The following is a 21,953-nucleotide window of genomic DNA, read 5'->3' on the forward strand; positions in this document are numbered from 1 at the left end:
GCGAAGGCGTGGCATTGTTGATTGTTAATGATGATTGATGAGGAGATTTAGAGCAGATTTCGGTAAATTGTACAACAGTTTGGGTTTTGTAGTTTCTTTATCTTCCTTACACATTTTAGCATACTATATTTCTTTAAAACAAATTACTGCATTAACATTTAGTTTCATAGCGAGCTTCCATTGAGTTTCAAACTTCATTTTAATCCAATAACATATATGTGAGTAAAATGGCCTTTACAACATCAATAGTGGAGTATTAAAAAGCCTAAATGAGCACATGTTAAAAAACAATGACAAACATATTTCAATAGGTTGACCCCTCACCTTTGGGTTCGGATGACGACTGATAATAAGGCTAACAGGCCCCGGACCGCACTCACTCAGAATGGCGTAAGCTTCACTTAAAGCTGCATGGCGAAGACTCACGGAATCTGCTTCCAGGATCTGATCTCCACGACTAATGGGATTGAAAAGAAAATTTATTGATATGGACCTGGGCCACGCACATATTTTGTACAAATGTGGTGCTAAATTTGCAAGATAGCTCTGTGGGGATACAGCATAACAGCTGCTGCTCACAGCATCTACTTAGCATCAAATAGTTACTTTATGATGCCAGCATTCAAGCTGGTCAGATGTTTTACCACAATTTATGGTCAAGAAAATTAGATGAAAACCTGACTGCGGTCTGTTCATATTGCTTACTGCAAACAGTGCAGCAACTGTATCTACTGTTCCCTGGATATAGTGTTGCACCGCAATTTGTGAGAAATACGTATTAATCATTTGTCAACACATTAACTTAGTTTAATCAAAGCTTCGTCTTTGATGATGAATGTCTCTGCTGAAAAGGGCTGGCAGCATATTAACTTAACTTTTTAATACACTCTAACACATTTTTGTAACTAGAGGCCAGATGTACAAAGCAAAACTCACAAAATCGCAGGGTTTGCAAAATGACTTTTGGGTATGTATTGAAAACATTTTGCTAGTCCGAGTAGCCTTTCTGAATCGCAAAATGGCTTTATAACCCCATACTGAATCACAATTAGAAAGGGGTAGGCTCTCCTAATTGTCATTTGGATGGCACGCATCAATGCTTTGCATCCAAAACTGTGGAAGGAGACCATTGATCTTCAAAGGAGGTGGCACATGATCTACACAGGAGAAGATATTCTCTTAGGAAAGCTTACCATTCAGGAATGGTGTCAGTAGTCTAGGAGCCTGCTTTCCCCTACCCTCACCAATGTTTTCGCAAGCAGAAACCTTTCTTTAATAGCAGCACTGGTTCCTTTGATGAACATAGTCTGCTTTAAAAAGGAAAAAAGTTTCCAGTTTGAGAACACAAACCCAGGGAAGGTGCTATGCCATTGCTTGAGGGCCACTGTATCTGTGTATGTAGCCAATTACAGAGGGGTCACCTAGCAACTACCTGCAACTGCAGAGTTTTTGATACAAACTATTAGTACATAGGTCCCCTTGTAAAAAGTTGGTGCACAATTCACCAGCACTTTTTAGGACTAGTCTTTTAGTAGATCTTGCCCTACATGATAATGATCTGAAAGGCGGTTCTAATTAATGTCAGTTTTGTACTGTTTGCTGTTTAGTTTCATTCCACAAGGCAGTCTAACATCAATCATAACAAACTCAGAAACACCCCACATGCACCCACAGACTTCTAGTATGCCATTCATGTAGCTGACTATCACAACAACCACTAGGACTTACTGCCCAACAATGCTTCTTATTTAATTCTTTGAAGACATCAACTTTATTTACTGCACTCTAAAGAATCCTCCTGGCATCCTCATCTGCACAAGAAGGCAGCAACACCAAACAGATGGCAAAAAGTGCACCTTAACAGCAAACCCATATCAAAATACCACCAATCATCTTAGAACCATTTATAGCTAGTTAGATAAAGAATACCACTCCCAATGTGCACACCTTTCCATCACAGACAGATAAATAATGAAGAAACTAGAGCAAGAACATTGGCTTTAGGCCACTCAATCAACTACTGTTCAACCCACAGAGATGAGAGAAATGGCAAGCAATTTAAGGACACACATACATACACTTAATGCATTTCAATATATAAACGTAGATGTGTTTATATACCGCTACCCTAGCAAAGAAGCATCACAGCACTTAACAGGTGATCGTGGACTGCATCAAATATTTGATTTTCATATCAACCAACACACAGAACTATTAAATATCACACTGGACAAACCAACCGTATTGAACCACAAACAATGGCTTTAAAGAAACTTGACTCCGGCTGATGAAAATCCCAAGACCATTTGGAATAGGACGCCAAGGTCTCAGGGTGCAATGGTGCCAAAAAGGTGTTAGAAATGAGTTCTACAAATGCTGATAATGATATATAATGACATATCAAAATGAAAAGGAAGGTTGACTGGTCTCAGTGTAATGTTTTATTATAGAGTATGTAGGCATGTGCCATCTTCCTGGCATAGTTACCCCCACTTATTGCCTGATGTCAGTGTGTTTAGACTATAGTTCACCGAGATCCTGCTAACCAGGGCCCCAATGTCTGTGCCTGTGCTCTCTCCTCTAAATTTGGTTGCTAGTAATCTCTTTACACCCACAATTGGCATACTGGTGCACCCATGCAAGTCCCTAGTATATGGTACCTAGGTACCCAGGACACTGGTGCACCATGGGTTCCCCATGGGCTGCAGCATGTATTGTGCCACCCATGGGAGACCATGCAAACTGTGTCTGCAGGACTGCCATTGCAACTTGCTTGAATTGCTGCATGCTCCCTTTCACCACAAAACCTGGTCACTGCACTTAGACACTACAAGTCACCCCTCTAGGGCAGGGTGCATGTTCCTAAGTGTGAGAGTACCCCTGCATGAGCAAGGTGCCCCTACAGACTCCAGGCCAATTCCTGGACTCTAAGTGCAGGAAACCATCTTAAGGAATGTAGCAGACACTGGACAACACTAGTGGTCCAGCTACATGACGGCTTCCCAAACCTAGGCATATTTGGTATAAAAATTTTTTGAATCATGCAACTACACCGATTCCAATGTTAGTTGCATGATATCATGTACTCTAGGGGTTCCTTAGAGGATCCCCCAGTTCACTGGTGTAGCCTTACAGGGTCTAGCTGCCAACCCACGCTGCTGCTGACCCCAGACACTGTTCTGCCCTCCTGCTGGTGAGCCAGGCTCAGGCCAGAGGAGAAGAACAAAGGATTTCCTGCAAAGGAGAGGTGTTATCCCCTCCCCCATGTATTAGGTGTCTAAGGGCTGGGGTGGGGTGGCCTCTGAGTGCTACCAGACTGCTTTGAAGGGCACATTTGGTGCCCTCCTTGCATTATCCGGCTTCCATCAGTTCAGGAACTGCTCTGGCGCTAAACTACACAAAGGAAAGGAGAGTTACCACCCCCTGTCCAGCTCCTCCCCTAGGGAGGTGCAAAGAGCTATGACAGGTGGCCACTTGGTTCTGCCATCTTGGAAATAATATGTGCAGAGACCCCTGGGAGCATCTGGCTGGTTAGGCCAGGTAGATGACGTCTTTGACATCCTCTGATAGGTGGGTCACTTAAGAGAGTGACCAACCCTCTTTTAGGGTTACTTAAGGGCTCTCTGGTGGATGGGTCCCTAGATTTGTCAAGCAAGACTCTCCAAGAAACTCTCTGCAAGACATCTTCTTCTCCTGGCCTCTAGAACCACTGCTGGTCTGCATTGGAAACAAGTAAGTCTGCTTCTGGTGGGAAGGCTCCCCCTGCAACATTGTTTCTCCGAATCCTGCAAGAATCCGGCAACATCCAAGGCTGTGCATCCTCCAGGGTCACAAGGACTCTCTTTGCACCAGGAAGCACAAAGGAATATCCCTTTGAGTGAATGAGTCACTCCCCTGCATCCACAGGCACCTCAAGACGAGGTCAACTGGCTGGTGGGGTCTGCTGTCCCACAGATATCGAATGACTCTGCAACACAGGTGGTGTGTCTATGCCTCCTCTGGATCCTGCTTGTCTTCTAACCAACTTGGGAGAATGTGGGCCCCTGCTCCTGCCACTGGACTGGAACCCCGTTTCACCGCGACTGTTGTATTTTCCAAGGCTTGTTGACTCTTCCTCCAGGAGATCTTCATGCAGCAAGAAGTCTCGGCCTCCAGCACTCTGCAACCTGAAGATCAGCCCCTGTCCTGCAACTCCTGTGACATGGGACTTCTGTGTTATTGTGCTGGGAAGGCCTCCTTGTGACTCCCTGTGTCCTTGGCCTGTGGGTCTGTTGTGGGGCCCCATTGACTTCTGCTGGCCTCACAGCGTGCTGAGGGTCAGCCCAGACTCCCTCTCTTGGGTAGAGTCTCCTAGACTTTTTTGGTCCCAAAAACATTGAAAACACTCCTCTTCAGCTCCTGGTTCCATTTGCCAGTGCTTGTTGGTGACCTGGCTGGTCACTGGCCCTCCTGCGATCTGGTGACTGTCGAGGGACAGCTTGTAGGCAACTCGTGGGATCTTCTGCACCTCCTGGAACCCGCAGCTGGACTTCTTCCACTGACTTGGAGGAACTTCACCATCGGGGGGGAGTAGGGGGAAGGGAGGGTGCACTGCCACCTTCATCACCTTGGCACCTCCAAGGGTGCTGGGCTCTGTCCTCTTCCTTTGCAGGTCCCCCACATCTGGATTACGTGCCTGGGTTCCACCAGCCTGGTCCATGTGCCGTGACAACAGCTGGACAATCCGAAGCATCCTCTGACTTCAGAGAGAGTCCCTTCACCCCACTGCATCCAGGTCCCTGGTGTATTTACTCCTGTCTTCTGGGTATCCTTGGGTAGGGGCACTCTCCATCCATCCTCTGGTCTGCTGGGTTTCTTGGGGTTCACTGGGAAGGATCCTGAATTCCATAAACTCCAATCACTACTTTCTGTGTTAGCCTATGAGATTTGGTTGGTTGGTAACTACCTTCCGCCTGGTTGCTGGGGACACTTACTCTTCTTACCTCTGGAGTTTTTATCTGCCCCCAGCTCCTACCCAATTACCACACTTACTTTGTTTGGTGTCGCTATTTCACATTCCACTTTTTTAGTATATGGTTTGGTACCATCATAGAGCCCTGTCTATTTTTATGCTATTTCTGATTGTTATTTTGCCTATATATTGAGTGCAGATATCTCCAAAGGGAGATATAATAACGCTACTCTACTCGTAGAGCTGTGAAGTATCCTTTATTTTTGCAACACTTGTGTGATTCTTTCTTGTGAGTGAGTTTCTGATTGACTACTGTGGTATTGTAAGTGCTTTACATTCCTCCTGGATAAGCTTTAGCTGCTTACCTCAGCTACCCCTAGACAACTCCTGCTATGTGGACTCTTATTCACTATCACTAAGGGTTGCCTGGACTCAGTATAGGGTGCCACGCAATTAGTGTACACCATAAATTGAGCCAGCCTCCTACAGAGTATTATGCAATTTGGAAAATGTTTAGACCCAGCAGGGTGGCTCAATGACCTTCAACCTAATGAACACCACAATGTGTTGTTACATACCGGTTAACTTTTAACCCTCTTTAGACCATCTGTGTTTTCTTCCTATTCCCAAACTAGTGTTGGAGTACATCTAAAGATTAAAATTATGCACTGTAATGAAAGTGGACGCATGCAGTCTATTGAAAAACAATCACACCGATATGATATTCATGCTACGTCTGCAAGGCCTGAGTCAAGAAACTGCAATATAATAACCATTGTAAGCTCTAGGATCAGAATTCTTAAGTATTGATTGAAAGGATCAAGATTTCAAGAATTTTCCAGAACTAATCCCCAATCTTTTGAAAGCACGTCAGTATGGAAAATGTTCTCTTGTATGTTAATTAAAGTGCCCTGAATTGTGTATGTTCTACATAGGAGTAGAAGGAACCTTTCGGAATGCGGTGAGCATAATTTTAAAACTCTTAAATATGTGATCATTCACGAACACATCTAATAGGTTTTTATGGTGAATGTTGGCACTTAATTCTAGTTCGGAAAAATGGTTGCAGGTGAGAAGGCTAAAACGCAAGGCTTTTGAGGGATTTATTTCTCCACTTGGAAATGGAAGGAAAAAGGAAAAATATGCAACGCACCTTCCCCTAAACCCAGGCCTGCAGACTGCCTCCAGGCTTAGCATTAGGGTAAACACCTGTATATCTAGAGCAATATCAATTTTCATTTTTACCAAATGTTGTAAATATTGACACCATGTGTTGAGCTAATATTGTTAGCAAGTACAGCAACTCCATTCCATAACCGAAAAACCTGCAATGAGGAAGTTCAAACTCACCTTCAGCGGCATACATTTAAAGGCAGACAAACTAAATTCAACTTTGAGATAACAGTTAAGACTCAGAATAACAACAGGCACAGTCATAGGTAATGAACTCCTGAAGTGCTTATTTTCAAGATAAATACTAGTTACATATTAAATTGTAGCACGCACGAGCACACAATCTCACCAGTGACCAACCTTCAGAAAACACTGATGACTCTTCTGTGGTTTTGTCTTATTGCCAGTTTTGTTAACAATCACACAACAACTGCACAAGTCCAACATCCCTCGGGTATGGCAGACATGAAGCCCATACACCTGGAAATAGGATGGAAATCGGGCCCTCAACAGAAAGGTTAAAAATTATCCCAGCACTCCCGGACTCGGAAATGAGGCTCATTCTTGGGAATGTGGGAACACCAACGCCTTGGGTGTCCTCATGTCTGAACCAGAAGCAGAACCTGAGGTCACCGCGGCTACAGTAAATTATCAATGGAGGCAGACAGGCATCTACTGGGAAACTGCACCCTGGTGGGCAGACTTACATGACAGCAGATCAGCATAGTAGTTATGGTCCACAACGCACAGTTTGGAAGCCATCTTAAAGATGGGAGTGCTCATGAATCTGTTTCAACAAGGTCGTCGATTATTTCCTAATTTTATGACAAGACCGGAGGCTCTATTATGCGTTCTTTTCTTACTTTAATTTAAACAGCAGCAGTCAAGAAAACTACAACTCCCAAGAGGGTTAGTTAAAAACTAACCAATGGGAGCAAAACAAAACCAACAATGGACCAATAGCAGAGGACCACCAACCATAGAGTGTACACTTGACTGCAAGCAGCCCTCTTTTCTTGCTGCTCGCAGTCAAGATAAGTACTCTCATTTCGTTTCTATGTACTGACTGTGTTTCAAATACTGTATTTATTACATATTCCATTGTACTGTTTCTTGTTAACTACTATTTCGGGAGAATACCCGATTTTCCTGCTCCTCCACCGCTCTCCGGCGGTTTTGTCCCGGTTTATTAATTATTTTTCCCTCCCCGTTCCCCTCCGGCGGCTTCGGCCGTCCCAGGCGCGCGCTCCGCTTAACATTCTATTGCGCACTTAATCTGCTAATCCTGTCAGCGCGCGTCTCAGTTCGACGCGCGCCTGACAGGAATATTCTTTACCGGCTCAGCTGTTCGCCGCTCTCCTCTCGAGGCGGCTTTATGCTTCTTCTTTTCGCGACGCCGTTTTCAAGGGACTGTGCTCAGCGTTACTATAACGGCTGTTCTCCAGTGCCGCCTCGCTCCTCGTCTAGCTTTCTCACCTGGGTCTCCGCCCCGGGGAGGAGCCTAGCACCAGCACACGGAGCGTTCTGCTCCTATTAACCCTTCGTTAACCAGCATATTTTCTGGGCTTTGTTTTTGGCATTTTGCCTGCATTTTCTTATTTTATTTGGAAGGAGAATCCTTTCAACAGGATTTGAATAATCTAATCCAGTCCTCCGTTAAACATGCCATGAAAGCTTCCATGGCAAAAATGTCTAAAAATATTGAGAATACCGTCATGTCCATGGTGTCCAAATCTATGGCACATTCTGCGGGGGAAAGCAGAAAACAAAAATTATCCTCTGTTAAATCACGTAAAGGCGCACAAACAGAGAGTGAGCTTGCCTCACACAAAGATGAGGACTTGATTCCTCCCAGGCCTCCGTCCAAGGAGGGGATTTCTACCAAAAATACGATTGCTCAATCAAAATGTAAATCAAAATTAAAACATGTTACTGCGCCAAAAAAGATTGTGATTTCAAAAATTTTGGACACGGACGATGAGGACATGGATGATCTATCCCAGTCTGACAATCCGGATGATACGTTTTCCTCCCCCAAACGTATCAAACTTGTAACAGATGGTCCCTCTACCAGCGTTGTCGACTCAGAGGGCATTCCTATGTTTGACCCGTCACTCATACACCATCCTAACTCTACTGAATGGCTTCCGTTAGACCATGTGGGTGATTATATATCTTCCCGATTACGCCTTCCTTTAGACAAGCAAACCAGATCTAAGTTAAAATCAGAATGTCCCAGACCTTCGTTGGATTCCAATATAACGGCAACCCCAATTATTGATGAATCTCTTATCACCTTTTTCACCAAATTCGGCAAGGATCCCCGGAAGGGAGTCGACAAAGCTTGGACCACTTGCCAGGATAAGCTCCTGGACGTGGTAGGACCGCTGGCAAGGATCTTTGACATAGCCGAATCTGCTAGGTTGGAGGATTCACCTATTGATCCTTTAGATCTCTCTCTCTGGACTCAGAGAGCCTTTTGTCTTTTAGGTAATGCCAATTCGGCTATCATTCACGAAAGGCGTAAGGGCCTTCTCCTCAAAATGGACCCCAAGCTAGCTAACTTGGCTACTCGAGACCCTGGTATTCAAGCCGACGGTAAACTCTTTGGGGATAATTTCATAAAAGATGTGAGCCGTTTTGTCTCAACGTTCTCATCCTTGGACAAAGCCCAACAGAATCTTAAGAAGGTTTTCAACCAACGTGTTTTTTCCCGGGCCGGTAGAGGTAGGAGCCGCTTTACCGAGCGCACTTACAGAAACCAAGGCTCTAGAGGATATTCCAATTCCTCCAACTCCTATCCCCACGAGTTCAAACCCCACTTCTACCCTCAAAGAACTAGAGGTTTCCGCAACCGTGGCCAACGTTTCTCCAGACCGCCCATTAATCAAGGTAAGCCAACTTTCTGGCCCTCCCGTGGGAGGTCGTCTTCGCTTCTTCCTTCAGAAGTGGAAGTCAATCTCTACAGATCCCTGGGTCCTCTCCACGGTTCAGGGATACCAGATCGAACTTCTTTCTCCCCCCCTCCAGTTCTGTCTTCCTCCCCTCCCAAGGTTTTCTCTAAAAATGTCTTCATTAATTTCTTCAGAGATTCAATCTCTCTTAAAAAAGGAGGCCATCCAGCTTTGCAATCCAGACCCTTCTGGGTTCATCAGTTCCATATTTCTCGTCCACAAAAAGAACAAAAAGCTCAGACCAGTAATCAATCTGAAATCCTTCAATCAGTTTGTCGTCTATCGACACTTCAAGATGGAAACTATTATCCATCTCAGGGATATTTTGCTCCAGTTCGATTGGCTAGTCAGGCTAGATTTACAGGACGCATACTTGACCATCCCTATTCATCATTCTCACAGAAAGTTTTTGCAGTTTCTTTGGAATTCAAACACGTATCAATTTTCCTCTCTTCCTTTCGGTCTATCCTCCGCTCCTTGGTGCTTCACGAAACTGTTGAAGCCGGTCGTATCCTTCCTATGCTCCTTGGGTATCAGACTGATTGTCTATCTCGACGACATTTTAATCATGCACCAAAACAAAGCCTCTTTGCTTTCTCACCTTCATTTAACAGTCACTCTCCTCTCGGATCTCGGCTTCTTGATAAACCTCGAAAAGTCAGTCCTCTTACCTTGCCAACAAATAGAGTTTTTAGGCTTCCAAATAGATTCTGTCTCGGCCGCTTTGTTCCTTCCTCGTTCCAAAGTCTCTGCAATAAAAAAAGAACTAATCTTAACCCTTCAAAAAGATTCTATTTCACTCAGAACCCTCGCAAGGGTTGTCGGCCTTCTCTCGTCCTCTATTCAGGCCATCTTTCCAGGTCCCCTTCACTACCGCGCCCTCCAGCGCCTCAAAATTCTTCATCTTCGTCGAGGACTGGCTTATTCCGACCTTGTCTCCTTGGACCGGGAATCCCAGATGGAAATCCAATGGTGGATATCCCATTTAGAGGCTTGGAACGGCAGATCCATCTTCCCCTCTGTGCCCGATCTTGTGTTAGAATCAGATGCAAGTCTCACGGGTTGGGGAGCCCGCTGTGGTTTGATATCGACTGGCGGTATATGGTCCGCAGAGGAGTCCAGATTGCAAATAAATTGTTTAGAGCTTCTTGCAGGCTCCTTTGCGATCAAGAGCTTCACAAAAAACAGAGCACGATGTTCCATACTACTCCGTATGGACAATATATCAGCGGTGCGCTACATCAACCGTTTAGGGGGCACCAGGTCCAAACCTCTAGCCCTATTAGCCAAGAGCCTCTGGGACTTTTGCCTGTCTCACAAAATTTCCCTTTTAGCGGAATATCTACCAGGCTCATTGAATTCAAATGCAGACTGGCATTCTCGCCACCTCACCGATTCCAGCGACTGGAAATTACACCAGTCAGTCTTTCATCTGATAGAAAGGAAATGGGGTCCTTTCCAAATAGACCTCTTTGCGTCCACACTCAACACCCAACTGCCCCAATTTTTCAGCTGGCGCCCGGATCCTCTGGCTTTGGCCACAGACGCTTTCTTACAAGATTGGTCCGGTTCCCGCAACTATGCCTTCCCTCCTTTCATCCTGATCAACAGAGTTCTCAATCAGGTCAGACGTCAGCAGGCATCCATAGTTCTGCTAACCCCCTTTTGGCAATCTCAGGTTTGGTTCCCTCCCCTTCTCGAACTGACTGTGGATTTTCCTATTCTACTCCCGACATTTCCATCTCTTATTCTAGATCCTTTCGATCGCCCTCACGATCTCATTCTAGATCAATCTCTAACTCTCTCAGCCTGGCTCATTTCCGGTCTACCCAACAGACCCATGCTATTTCGGCACAAGCTTCAGAGCTCATCAATAACGCATGGGCACCCGGCACGAGACGAGCCTATAAGTCAGCCTGGGCTCTTTGGTCAAGCTGGTGTCTGGGAAAGTGTTCCAATCCCTTTTCAGCAGATCTAAGTCTTATTATTAATTTTCTTGCGGCCCAGGCGGGCTTAGGAAAGTCATACCGCACTATAAATCTTTACAGATCGGCTATTTCCATGAACCACCCCTATATTGACGGAAACCCGGTTGGGTCTCATCCTTTAATCTGTCGTCTTCTAAAAGGAGTTAAACTCTCTAAACCTCCTTCTGCTAGGTACTCACATATCTGGGACGTCTCTCTAGTTTTGAACCTCTTTCTCTCCTGGCCAGATAATCCAAGTCTTTCGCTTAAGATGCTTTCTGCTAAACTCACCATGTTACTATGCCTAATTTCTATAAAAAGAACTTCGGACATTAGGTCCCTAGATGTCTCTGCCCGACAATTCTTACCTTCAGGGGTCCTATTTCACATTTCCAAACGTACCAAAACTAATTTGCATTCTGTTTTCTACCCTTTCTTTCCGAACAAACCAAAGTTATGTGTAGGTTAAGAACCGTTAACCTGAGAACGTCCTCGTCTAATCAATTGTTAATTTCTTTTCGAAAACCCCACAATCCAGTGACTTCGGCAACTTTGGCCCGCTGGATTAAGTTGATACTGTCCCTGGCGGGAATAGATATTTCCGTCTTTGGAGCACACTCCTCCAGGGGAGCTATGGCCTCAAAAGCTTTTGCTATTGGGTCCAGTCTAGAGGACATTCTCAGGTCAGCGGACTGGTCAAACGATAATGTTTTTAAAACCTTTTATTGTAAACCTGTTAGAACTGCTTCGTCTTTAGTTGTTGATCAGCTTTAAACGCGCATAATAGAGCCTCCGGTCTTGTCATAAAATGTAGATTTTCCTAGTAATTTATGACGGAAAGTCTTAATTTTATTAAAGACACGGAGGCGAATATTATCCCACCACAGTACGTTTATTAATATGTACTTTTTCTTTCCCACCCAGCGACTCCGGCACTACCTCCAGCTTCCGGGTAACGCTGCTAGCTCCATCTCGTCCATCCTCAAGAATAGACCTCTGGACTCGTCTGCACAACATGTCCAGGATCAGCTTCTTCATCCATTCACCTCTCGGCTCATCGCTGTGTTGCAGGATTTATGTTCTGTTTCCTTATCCTTGGCAATTGTTGGACTTATTTATCCTTTGTTTCATGACTCCATCTGACTGGATCGCTCAAGAAAAGAGGGCTGCTTGCAGTCAAGTGTACACTCTATGGTTGGTGGTCCTCTGCTATTGGTCCATTGTTGGTTTTGTTTTGCTCCCATTGGTTAGTTTTTAACTAACCCTCTTGGGAGTTGTAGTTTTCTTGACTGCTGCTGTTTAAATTAAAGTAAGAAAAGAACGCATAATATTCGCCTCCGTGTCTTTAATAAAATTAAGACTTTCCGTCATAAATTACTAGGAAAATCTACATTAAAACCTGAATACTCTCTTTAGTTACAACTTAATTTATTTTTAGGGTTGTTTCACCCAAAACATAGTGCCAGTTATCCACAATTCTTGAAGTTGCCAAGATTCAATCCTCGTACTTTCTTAAACATTGCCACTGCTACCAAAAGCCAATATTCAAGAGCTAGAACATGTGTGACTACATGCAAAGAATTCGGTTTCTAGTGGGCTTTTTGTCGCTGGAATAAAATTGACAAAGTGGATACTTTTCTAAAGACTTCAGGGACGGGGTTTGATAATATTCTCTTACAACTGCCAGCAACTTCGACAGCTAATTTAGTCATACATGGTTTTTGAATCCAGTCATCTAATGCTTTACATGCCCACATTTAAGCAAAATGGTGAGGCCAGGGGCGTCATTTAAGGTTGCCAGAGGTCGCAGCTGCGACCCCTGGCTTGCCCCTTGCGACCCCTGCACTGCCTTTGCAACCCCTGGCCTCAGAGGTGCCAAATCAGTGCCTGGAACTCAGGTTCAGCTCCTCCTAACGGACGTTGGTTGGGGCTCCACTTTTACTGGTTTCCTGTCAGTTTTTTTGATCACAAAAGTAGTGAATAACATTATTCACTACTTGTATAATAAAAATCGAAACACAATTAGCTGGAATATGACCTTATCTGGCAGCTAAGGTAAGTAAAAATGCTTTTAAATGTATGTTGTTTGCGGGGAGAGTGTGCTTATGTGAGAGAGTGTGTAAATGTGCATTTATGTGTAACCATGTGTGTGTGTGCCTAAGTAAGGATCAAATGGCATGTGATGTCACTTCCGCTAACCCTGGGATTTCGGTGAACTGACGCCCATGGGTGAGGCCAAGGAAGCTTAGGTATACGGGGTTTCTGAATGAGAAGTCAGGGTGAAACAAAGACGGAGATTATAGCCACTTCATCCACAAATGGATAAGTGCGAAAAACGTTTCATCACAGAAGATACATGAAATTAACAACCTGAAGAGGATACACAATAGGAAAACAACGGGAAAACACTCAAGAGTTCGCTGGATCCTCTTTACGCCAATGGCTCATCTTTGTGTCCCCCCCCCTTGACTGCTGCAGCATCCTTGCCACCCACCGCCTTAGGCATAATACTGCAGCAAGTGCATGCACCGTGATCGGCGCACTGGCGCAGCCACACTGTGGCCCCTCCTGTTCTGCGCACAACTCTACAGCAGATGCAGTGGCCGGGAATCCAACATGGTCACGTCCTCCATTAAAACTGGATCACTGCACACCTCTGCCCCTTGTATTTTCTTGCCCAAGGGGTCTCCTCTCTGTGCTGCACTGGTCCTGCCACACTGTGCCCCCTCCTCTTATGGGTGCAATTCTGCACCACGTGCAGTGGCCGAGAAGCCAACATGGCCACGTCCTGCGTCTTCCATTAAAACTGGCTCATTGCCTCTTGTACTTTCTTGGCTTTGCATTCCCTCGTGGCTGCTGCACCAAACCTAACCAAGGTCAGACTGGCCTGTAGGGGAATGAGACCGTGCGGGACGGGCTGGTCTGATAGGTCAGTGTGTGGTCCGGTTTTCTGGCTATTTGTGGCCTCTTAAGCTCTGCAGGGACGGTTCAACTGTTGATGTCCTTCATATTAAAACAAACACTGTTTGCAGCAAGTTGAAATCCATGCAGTCTTCCATACCTTGCAGAGCACTTATAACAAGCCAGCAAAGCACTTCTACCAAGTGCTTGTATGCACTACCTCTTAAATGACATAATATGAAACTGAACTTTCCGCAGGGAATGCCCGGTGTTTAAGATGTGAATGCGGTATAAAGGAACAGTAAGCGACTTAAATCCCAGGGAAAGAAGCAGTGGGTGGGAACTGCTTACATTTGCTTTAAATTAACTAAGTGAAATCCCCCAGCACCCCTCCCAGATGAGGCAACAAAGACCTCACTGTGGGACAGCTGAAGCCTGAGCTTGTCAGAAGCTCCCCACTCTCGACAGGCCCTTGATCCGCGCACATCTGGAGCCCATTGAGAAAGTAACACTATCTAACTCTGTCATTAAAGGATTTCCCCGGAATATGTGAACCATATTTCATTACAGCCCCAAAATTCACAAGATCTCGGTGTGGTGCGAATGGGGCAGTGATTGATGCCTTAAATGAGCACTTACTCCAAAGCTCCTTAAATAATTCTTAACACCGAGCAGCACTCAAAGAAGTATTGTCAACTTGCTACAGATGTGTGATCTGCTGCATAAAATTATGAATGAAATAGAACGCATGCCGGAGCTGTTCACTCCACCCTTTACCTCTTACTGGCCACCTTTTAAAATGAAAACAATAACTAAATTAACATCTATCTTTATATTACCTTACTTTTTTTCCATTCAGAGGCATGAATTATTCTACTGGAAACATTCATATGAGGACAGAGGTGTTCGTTTGTACACAATGTATATTATACTGTCCAACCAAGCTAAAAAAGTACCGATTTCTTTAAGTGACCCATATACTCTTGCCCTGGCTCTGCCTCGCTGCACATCTGACCTTCAGAATTGTTTTGACCAAATTCGCACATTTGTCTCGAGAGCTCTGCACATAGTAGCCAAAGAACTACTGAGCTCCTTTTAATGTATTTGTTAACTCAAAGTATACAGACCTGGATTTCCGCCGAAACATAAGAAACAGAAACTGGTATTTTTAATATAGCTCTTCTTACAACAGTTTCGCCATTTTCAAGCACTCTTACACAAGATGAGCCCCCATTATGAGTGGCACGGTAAAAGGGGTAGCGAAAGTGGGGGAAATCCAGAACACTAAGAGTTAACTTCACGAGTCCACCAATAAATAAGGAATTAGTGTGGAACTGGCAGTAGGACTCCATCTGATGAAAGCCGCCAGGGTTAGTGGGTTTCAAGACACCCCACAGTTGGGAGTGTCGGTACCTAATAGTTCTGCCGAACCGTGGGTTGCATTTATGGTTTAAGACATTTCTGAGCCTTCTTGCTCAAGACTTAGACCAAGTACTCAACTGTGAGCTCTCCTACGACTTGGAAGTCAACAATATTCTTACCAAGTGTGTTGACTGTTAGATTGCTCATTGAACAATGTGATGAACTGGTGCTTCCGTAATTGGTGCAGCAGACTGGCTTTCCCCCTCTTCATGGGACCAAATGGGTTTTGGTTGCTCACAACTCGGCTTCGCTCCGCTCATTGGATTGAATCAGTTTTGGTTGCAGTCCTGGATAATTTGTTCATCTGTTTCGAAAAAAGCAAGGGTTGTCTACCTTGATCCTTTTTAATTTGTTTGGCCTTTAACGTGATCTCTTACTACATATTTTACAAAGTTTATTTTCAGTGGGTATGAGTGGGAGCTCTATTGCTTAGCTTGACACCTTGCACTTTTTATCCCATCATATACAATGGTCCAAAGGGGGCTTCTTTAAATCTCATTATGTTTGACATTCATGTTTTATCCCTCACTTCTTTAATCAGATCCTTTTTTCATGTTTATATTTTTTCTATGCAGATTTACACAGTACATCATCTAGTAGATGGAGTGCTGGGGACCGCGCTACAGTGCTTTAACAAATACCTGATTGTTATTAAATACTGAATGAACCCCGACTCCTTGAAACTCAACAGTGACAGAATGGAGGTCATGGCAGTTGAGGAAGCTACCTCTTTTTCGATGGATTCCTAGGGCTGCATTCCACAATGTGCATTAGAATCACAACAGGTGTTTGTTTGCTTGGTGCATCCCTAGGGCAATCTGGTATTACACTGGGGCCCCCAGACACTTGTGGGGACCCCTATATAATATAGATCAAACTGGAACAAAATGTGCCCCACTGTAAGCACAGGGGCGTTCCCTCATTTGCAAGGTAGGCAGAATTCCTTCACCCTTGTACCACCATTGTTTTACAGAGCAAGACACCATTGGAAGGTGCTATAACAGTGTTCCACACAGAAGGTGGTACACAATTAGTGCGTCCCCTTGAGGGTCTTACTTCAGAGGGGAACACAAGAGTCTTAAGGATTCTTTAGGCATCCCCCGCAGGCAGAATTCTACCCCTATTAAAAAATGAGGCGGGTCTCTGGATCTGTCTTTCACTGTCGCATTGTCCCCAGCATGGGAGCGAACAGTCAGAGTCCTGGGTGCACAGTCCTGGCCTTCCCTAGGTACATCCAGTGGCATTAATAGATAATACAGTGTCAAGTGACCAGTGAAACATGTCCTGACCACGGTGCCTTAACTAGAATCTATGTCCCGAACCTCCAATAAACAAACTAACTTCTGCATATATTTATGCTTGAAGACCTCTAATCTTTCACATTTGCGCTCATAAAACTTTGGTCCAGGAAGTCATAGCATCTTACCTGTACTACAGGTGAATTCTTCATATCTGGGCTAAACCACATTTTTGATGCAAAAGCGGCAACTCATCACAATCTCCACCAGAAGACTTGTTTTAAGCCTTTATTCTTCACCATCACATCACCGTCTGATTTGCAGTGGCTTCCATCCTTCAAACCCCAGCTTTTCATATCTACTTGATAAACTCTTTGGGCTGTGCATATTAAACATAGTGCTGGGAGTCCCTCTGGGGCACCTGTGTACTTTACAAATAAATATCATCCTTATCATCACAGGAGCGCAGCAGCCATATCATAGTCCTTAGAAAAATGTTCCTTTTAATGCGCATGAACGGGAGGACCCTTCGTCACGCCATGTGTATTTTGGGACCACTGGGAACAGACATGCAAAGTAAGATGTGAATCAAACCAGCCTCCGGCACCCCAGTTGTTGCTCAGTCTTCCAGCAGCAAATGTGACTGGGACAACTTGAGCTCCTGTTGCCCAGTCAAATATGAAACTGAATCTAGTCCATGCGCATCTAACGTTACAGTTGGTGGCATTAAATTAAATGTGCCAAGAAACTTGCGTGAATGTTAAACACAGTGGTGATAGTAGGGAGTGCAAGTGAATGCCACAGTGACATGTTTAATCGAAGGGGCGGCGGTGCTGATTCTTACCTGTTGGCTACAGCCTGGAAGAACGGATCAGCCCTATTACTGTACAGAGACTCCATATGTCCAAATGCTTTGGCAACGTTTAATGATTCATTGTGTGATATGCTGCTGACAAGGCGATATGGATTAGGGCTCATGTAAGACTTGGAGAAAGGGATAACAGCAATATGTCTCCAACATTAATTACACCTCAATTTCCCTTTATTAGGAATCTGACGCACCTTCAAATAGCACAAACTGTATTTTCTGCGTTACTTCAAGTAGCATCCCAAAGGTGTCATTGCATTTTACCTTCTATGACCTTGCTTGGGAAGGTAGGAATGTGGCAGTAGTAACTCATTTCCTACCAGGTGGTTAATAGGACTTCAAGACACACATTTGTCATCATAATGATATCAGGCACTGTGGTGTGAATGTGCTCTTCAATAGTGAATGCAGGACACAAAGCAGTCAGGACATTTGATACTTTGATTTTTCCCATCACCCGAAGAACTTAAGTGAGGCTAAGGAATGTAAAAAAGAAAATGGTTGTTTTGGGAGGTAGAATGTGTGTTCAGATACATCTAATGTCAGACCAAATATTTGTGATCTTGTCAGAGAAAAAGACTAGCAAATTTCAGAACACCTAAGATTTTCAGTGACCTGCTGGCTTAGTACCTCAAAGCGGGCTTTCTTTTGCACTTTACACTGCTTTGCTATACCAATGAATATGACTTTGATTGGATGCATGCAATGTATTTTTCTATTACAAACCCGGTAAAGTCACATTTCTATCAGTGCTACTGTGACCCGAGCTACACCTCACTTATGAGGCCCAATAAAACGAAAACATGTAAGGGTTCCAAGTGGTCTCATTTAGAAATAACATGGCCTAGCAGTGTCCTGTTTCAGGCCACGTCAAGATTATTTGTAAATGATTGTGACTATCCGTAGTGGCACAGTGACCAAAATCAATGGAATGGAATGCACCCAACGCAACAGTTGTTAGATCAATTGAAGCATACCCATTGTTCGACCTGTCATCCATATGATGGTCTTCTCCCAAACTTTGTGCCTTGCTCCATTTCTGGTAATCTTGTTTTTGCTGGTTTTAGGATTCTTTGACCTTTACCACTGCTAACCAGCGCTAAAGTGGAAGTGCTCACTCCATAGAACATGGCAACACTGTAAGCTTGCTTTATTTATCAGCAACATCCCCTGTTTCATAACGAACCCAAATACTACAGTCATTGATGGAGGAGCTGGAAGCATTCTCCTAGTTATCAGGCTTTAAAATCAATTTTGCCACGTCACAAGCATGGGTTTTGCAGATTCTCAGAGCAGCTTAGAGGGCCCTTTTAGGATGAGCAGCTTTCAATGGGAGACACCGGTTGTTACCTGTCTATATATCCATTTGCCTCTTCAAATGAAAGATTTAAACTCCTGTAACATACACTCCTCCTCACTCCCCTCTTCAAGGATTTGTATCACTGGGGGAGACTTGAGATTTCGTGGTTAGGCAGACTTAATAGTTTAAAAATTAACTTTATGCCCCGACTGTTGTATGTCCTATAAACCGTTCTGCTGGCCCCTCCTCCCTCGCTCTGTAAATATATCTGTGCGAAAATGCTAGACTTTGTGAGGTGAGGGGCAAGTCCCTAAGGGTAGCGAGAGCAACTCTATGCAGACAGGTCTTGGAGGATGGCCTAGGCTTCCCCGACGTCATCACTTATATCTTAGCGGCACAACTTTGCCTGACTTTGTCTCGACTGGAACCATGACCCTGAAAGGAAACCCTGTGGTTCAAGTAAAACAGGCTTTTTGCCTCTCCTCCAGTTGGGACTGATGTCATTCAAAGTGAAAACTCTCACACTATTGCCTTTCACATCACTACTCCTAGCCTACTGGAGAGAGGTAAGACAGAGCACGGCATTCCCAACCCACAATTTAAGACTCACCCCACTAACACATAAGCCTGACTTTCCTCTGGGAGAGACGAATCCTGGCTCATTCCACTGGGTTCAGGGTTGTTCCCCCCATCTTGGGCAACTTCTACGACAATGGTGACTTGTGACCACAAGGCAACTTAGTTATCAAATTTGTCCAAACCCGACGTGACAGCTATAGATTGAGCCAGGCCCCCTCTGAGCCTGGCTGTCCACCGCACTGACATACCCATAGAGTCCCTCCATCTCAACAAGGTGCACCATAAAGGCATATCGTGGCTCTACCGATGCTTCCTGCAGTTGACTCCCCCCCCTCCCAAAAAAAATATGCTTTTGTATTACAATGGGAAAGGGGGCTAACTGGCTATGGAGAAATTCAACAACACTTGGGGGGCCATTTGGCAAAGAGGAGCTAAATCTTCGATTTGCATTCGTTACAAGGAGAATACATACAAAATATTGACCCGCTGTTATCTTACACCTGTTAGAGTAGTCAGGTATTCGGATTTGTGTTGGCAGGGGTGTGGGGAGACAGGCACCTTCATACGTGCATGATGGTCATGCCCATTGATCCAGAAAGGTTGGGTAGAGATCCAGAGCAAAGTGCAGACCATTACAAACATTCAACTACCACTCAAACCTCTGATTCTTTTGGGTGACCCAAGGGCTGAAATAAGTTTTATCCACTTTGACCCCTCAGGGCTGTTTATTCTCCGATCTACTCTTTGCGGCAAAACTGTGTGTGGCAGAGATGTGGAAACAACGACTACTTCCTTCTTTAAATAGGTGGTGTGGGACGATTTCATGCATCTATGCCCTGGAAAAACTGACTGCTATCATCCGAGACTTGGTGGCCAAATTCAGTGCTATATGGTGCCCCTTTACAACTCACATTAAGAATTTGCAATGGGTAGGAGGGCTTCATATGACGATGTTGAAAACATTACGTGCATCTGACATCCACATTATGTCCTCTTCTGTCCCTGAGGAATAATCTGTTGAAATGTAATCCTCATGTAAAAGGGCACCCTGACTGGGATGCCACACTTTTTCCTTTTTTTTTTTTAATCTTCTTTCCCCAGCTCTCCCCTCTGGAATTGTTTAAGACAGGGTTGAACTTTTTTTTCCTACCCAGTACCTAACTGGGGTGGGGTGGTATTTTAAATTGATGTCCTCATTACAGTCCGATGTACTGGGGTTGCTTTTTCCTTTTTCCTTGGGCAAGGTTTATTATTCCAATTGGAATTTTACGATGTGTCATGTCCACTTGTTTGCTCTTAGAAATGCAAATTATAACTGTGAAAAAAACATGGTTACATTGGTTTATTCCTAATTGGCATACTTAATTTACTTGTAAGTCCCTAGTAAAGTGCCACGACATGTGCCCAGTGAGTATAAATTAAATTCTACTAATGGGCCAGCAGCACTGATTGTGCGACCCACTTAAGTAGCCCTTTTAACATATCTCAGACTTGCCACTGCAGCCGAGTGTGCAGTTTTTGACTGCTATTTCGACCTGGCAAAATAAACCTTTTGCCAGGCCTAAACCTTACATTTAAATACCTATAAGTCACCCTGAAGGTTTGCCCTGGACATGGTGCAGTGTATTTAAATTGTAGGACACATAATTGTAAGTTTTATATGCCCTGGTAGTCAAAAAAGTAAATTCATTTCACTACTGCAAGGTCTACCTCTCCCATGAGATATCATTGGAGTTATCTTATTACATTTCGTAAGCTATAATTTCCAAAAGCAACCAGATGAGCAGTTCTCGCTTGGTGTCTTTGGAAATGTAATGAAAAATCCTAACATGATTAAGTTGGATTTCAAATTACAATTTTGAAAATGACACTTTTAGAAAGTGGCATTTTCCTGCCTTAGCCATTTAGTGCCTGTAGCCTACCCCTGTTTCACATGAATGGGTATAGTTGACAGTTGGGCTTTGTATACTCCTCCTAGAAACACACAATAAGGAGCTTAGGTGTGCCTGGATGGGCCATCACTGCCAGGTTGGGAGGGAGAAATGAGCACAGCCCCACTTAAACCTGAATAGGCTGTGTTATGCCTGTACGCAAAGGGACGCATATCCCCTGTACTTAGTCTAGAGCCAGGACAGGGGAGGCAGGATGCCTGGAGACTTCCAAGGGAACCCTCCAGAAACCTCTCCCCTACTTAAAAAGCACAACTGGGTATAAATACTAAACCTCAGACACTAACTCTGCTGCCCCTGCATAGGTGAGAAGAACTTGACCTGCATCTTCTGAGCCCAGAGTGACTCCAAGGGCTAGATGGCTGGCCGCCTGACTTGAGCTTCAAGGACAAAAGGCTACAACAACCTTGACCCAGCACCCACCATTTGTGAGCCTATCCTGCTAAGTGATGCCACCCCAGTCCTGTACTTTTTGAAGTGGGCCTAGGTCAGCCTGTCTGGATCCAGTGGAACCAGCGCATCTCCTCTGCTACGCAGTGCAACCCTGAGCAGAACTGATAAATCACTGCTGCTGTGTGGACCGGAACCACCGCAAAGAGCCTCATATCAGCCCTTTGCCGCATCAGAATCGTCACTGCTCAATGCATCATT

At 44.5% G+C, this 21,953-nt stretch overlaps 1 protein-coding gene across 5 annotated transcripts in view; it reads right to left on the bottom strand.

The window, feature by feature from the left end:
* PDZD2 (PDZ domain containing 2) overlaps positions 1 to 21,953 on the bottom strand; it is an 877,375-nt gene that overhangs the window by 171,325 nt on the left and 684,097 nt on the right. For all 5 annotated transcript variants that reach the window (XM_069220426.1, XM_069220418.1, XM_069220410.1 and 2 more), the window contains exon 13: positions 325 to 457. In XM_069220426.1, the coding sequence (XP_069076527.1) occupies positions 325 to 457 (133 nt within the window). The remainder of the gene's footprint in view (positions 1 to 324; positions 458 to 21,953) is intronic.

The sequence above is a fragment of the Pleurodeles waltl genome, chromosome 1_1 (assembly GCF_031143425.1).
Source record: "Pleurodeles waltl isolate 20211129_DDA chromosome 1_1, aPleWal1.hap1.20221129, whole genome shotgun sequence".
Classification (NCBI taxonomy): Eukaryota; Metazoa; Chordata; class Amphibia; order Caudata; family Salamandridae; genus Pleurodeles; species Pleurodeles waltl.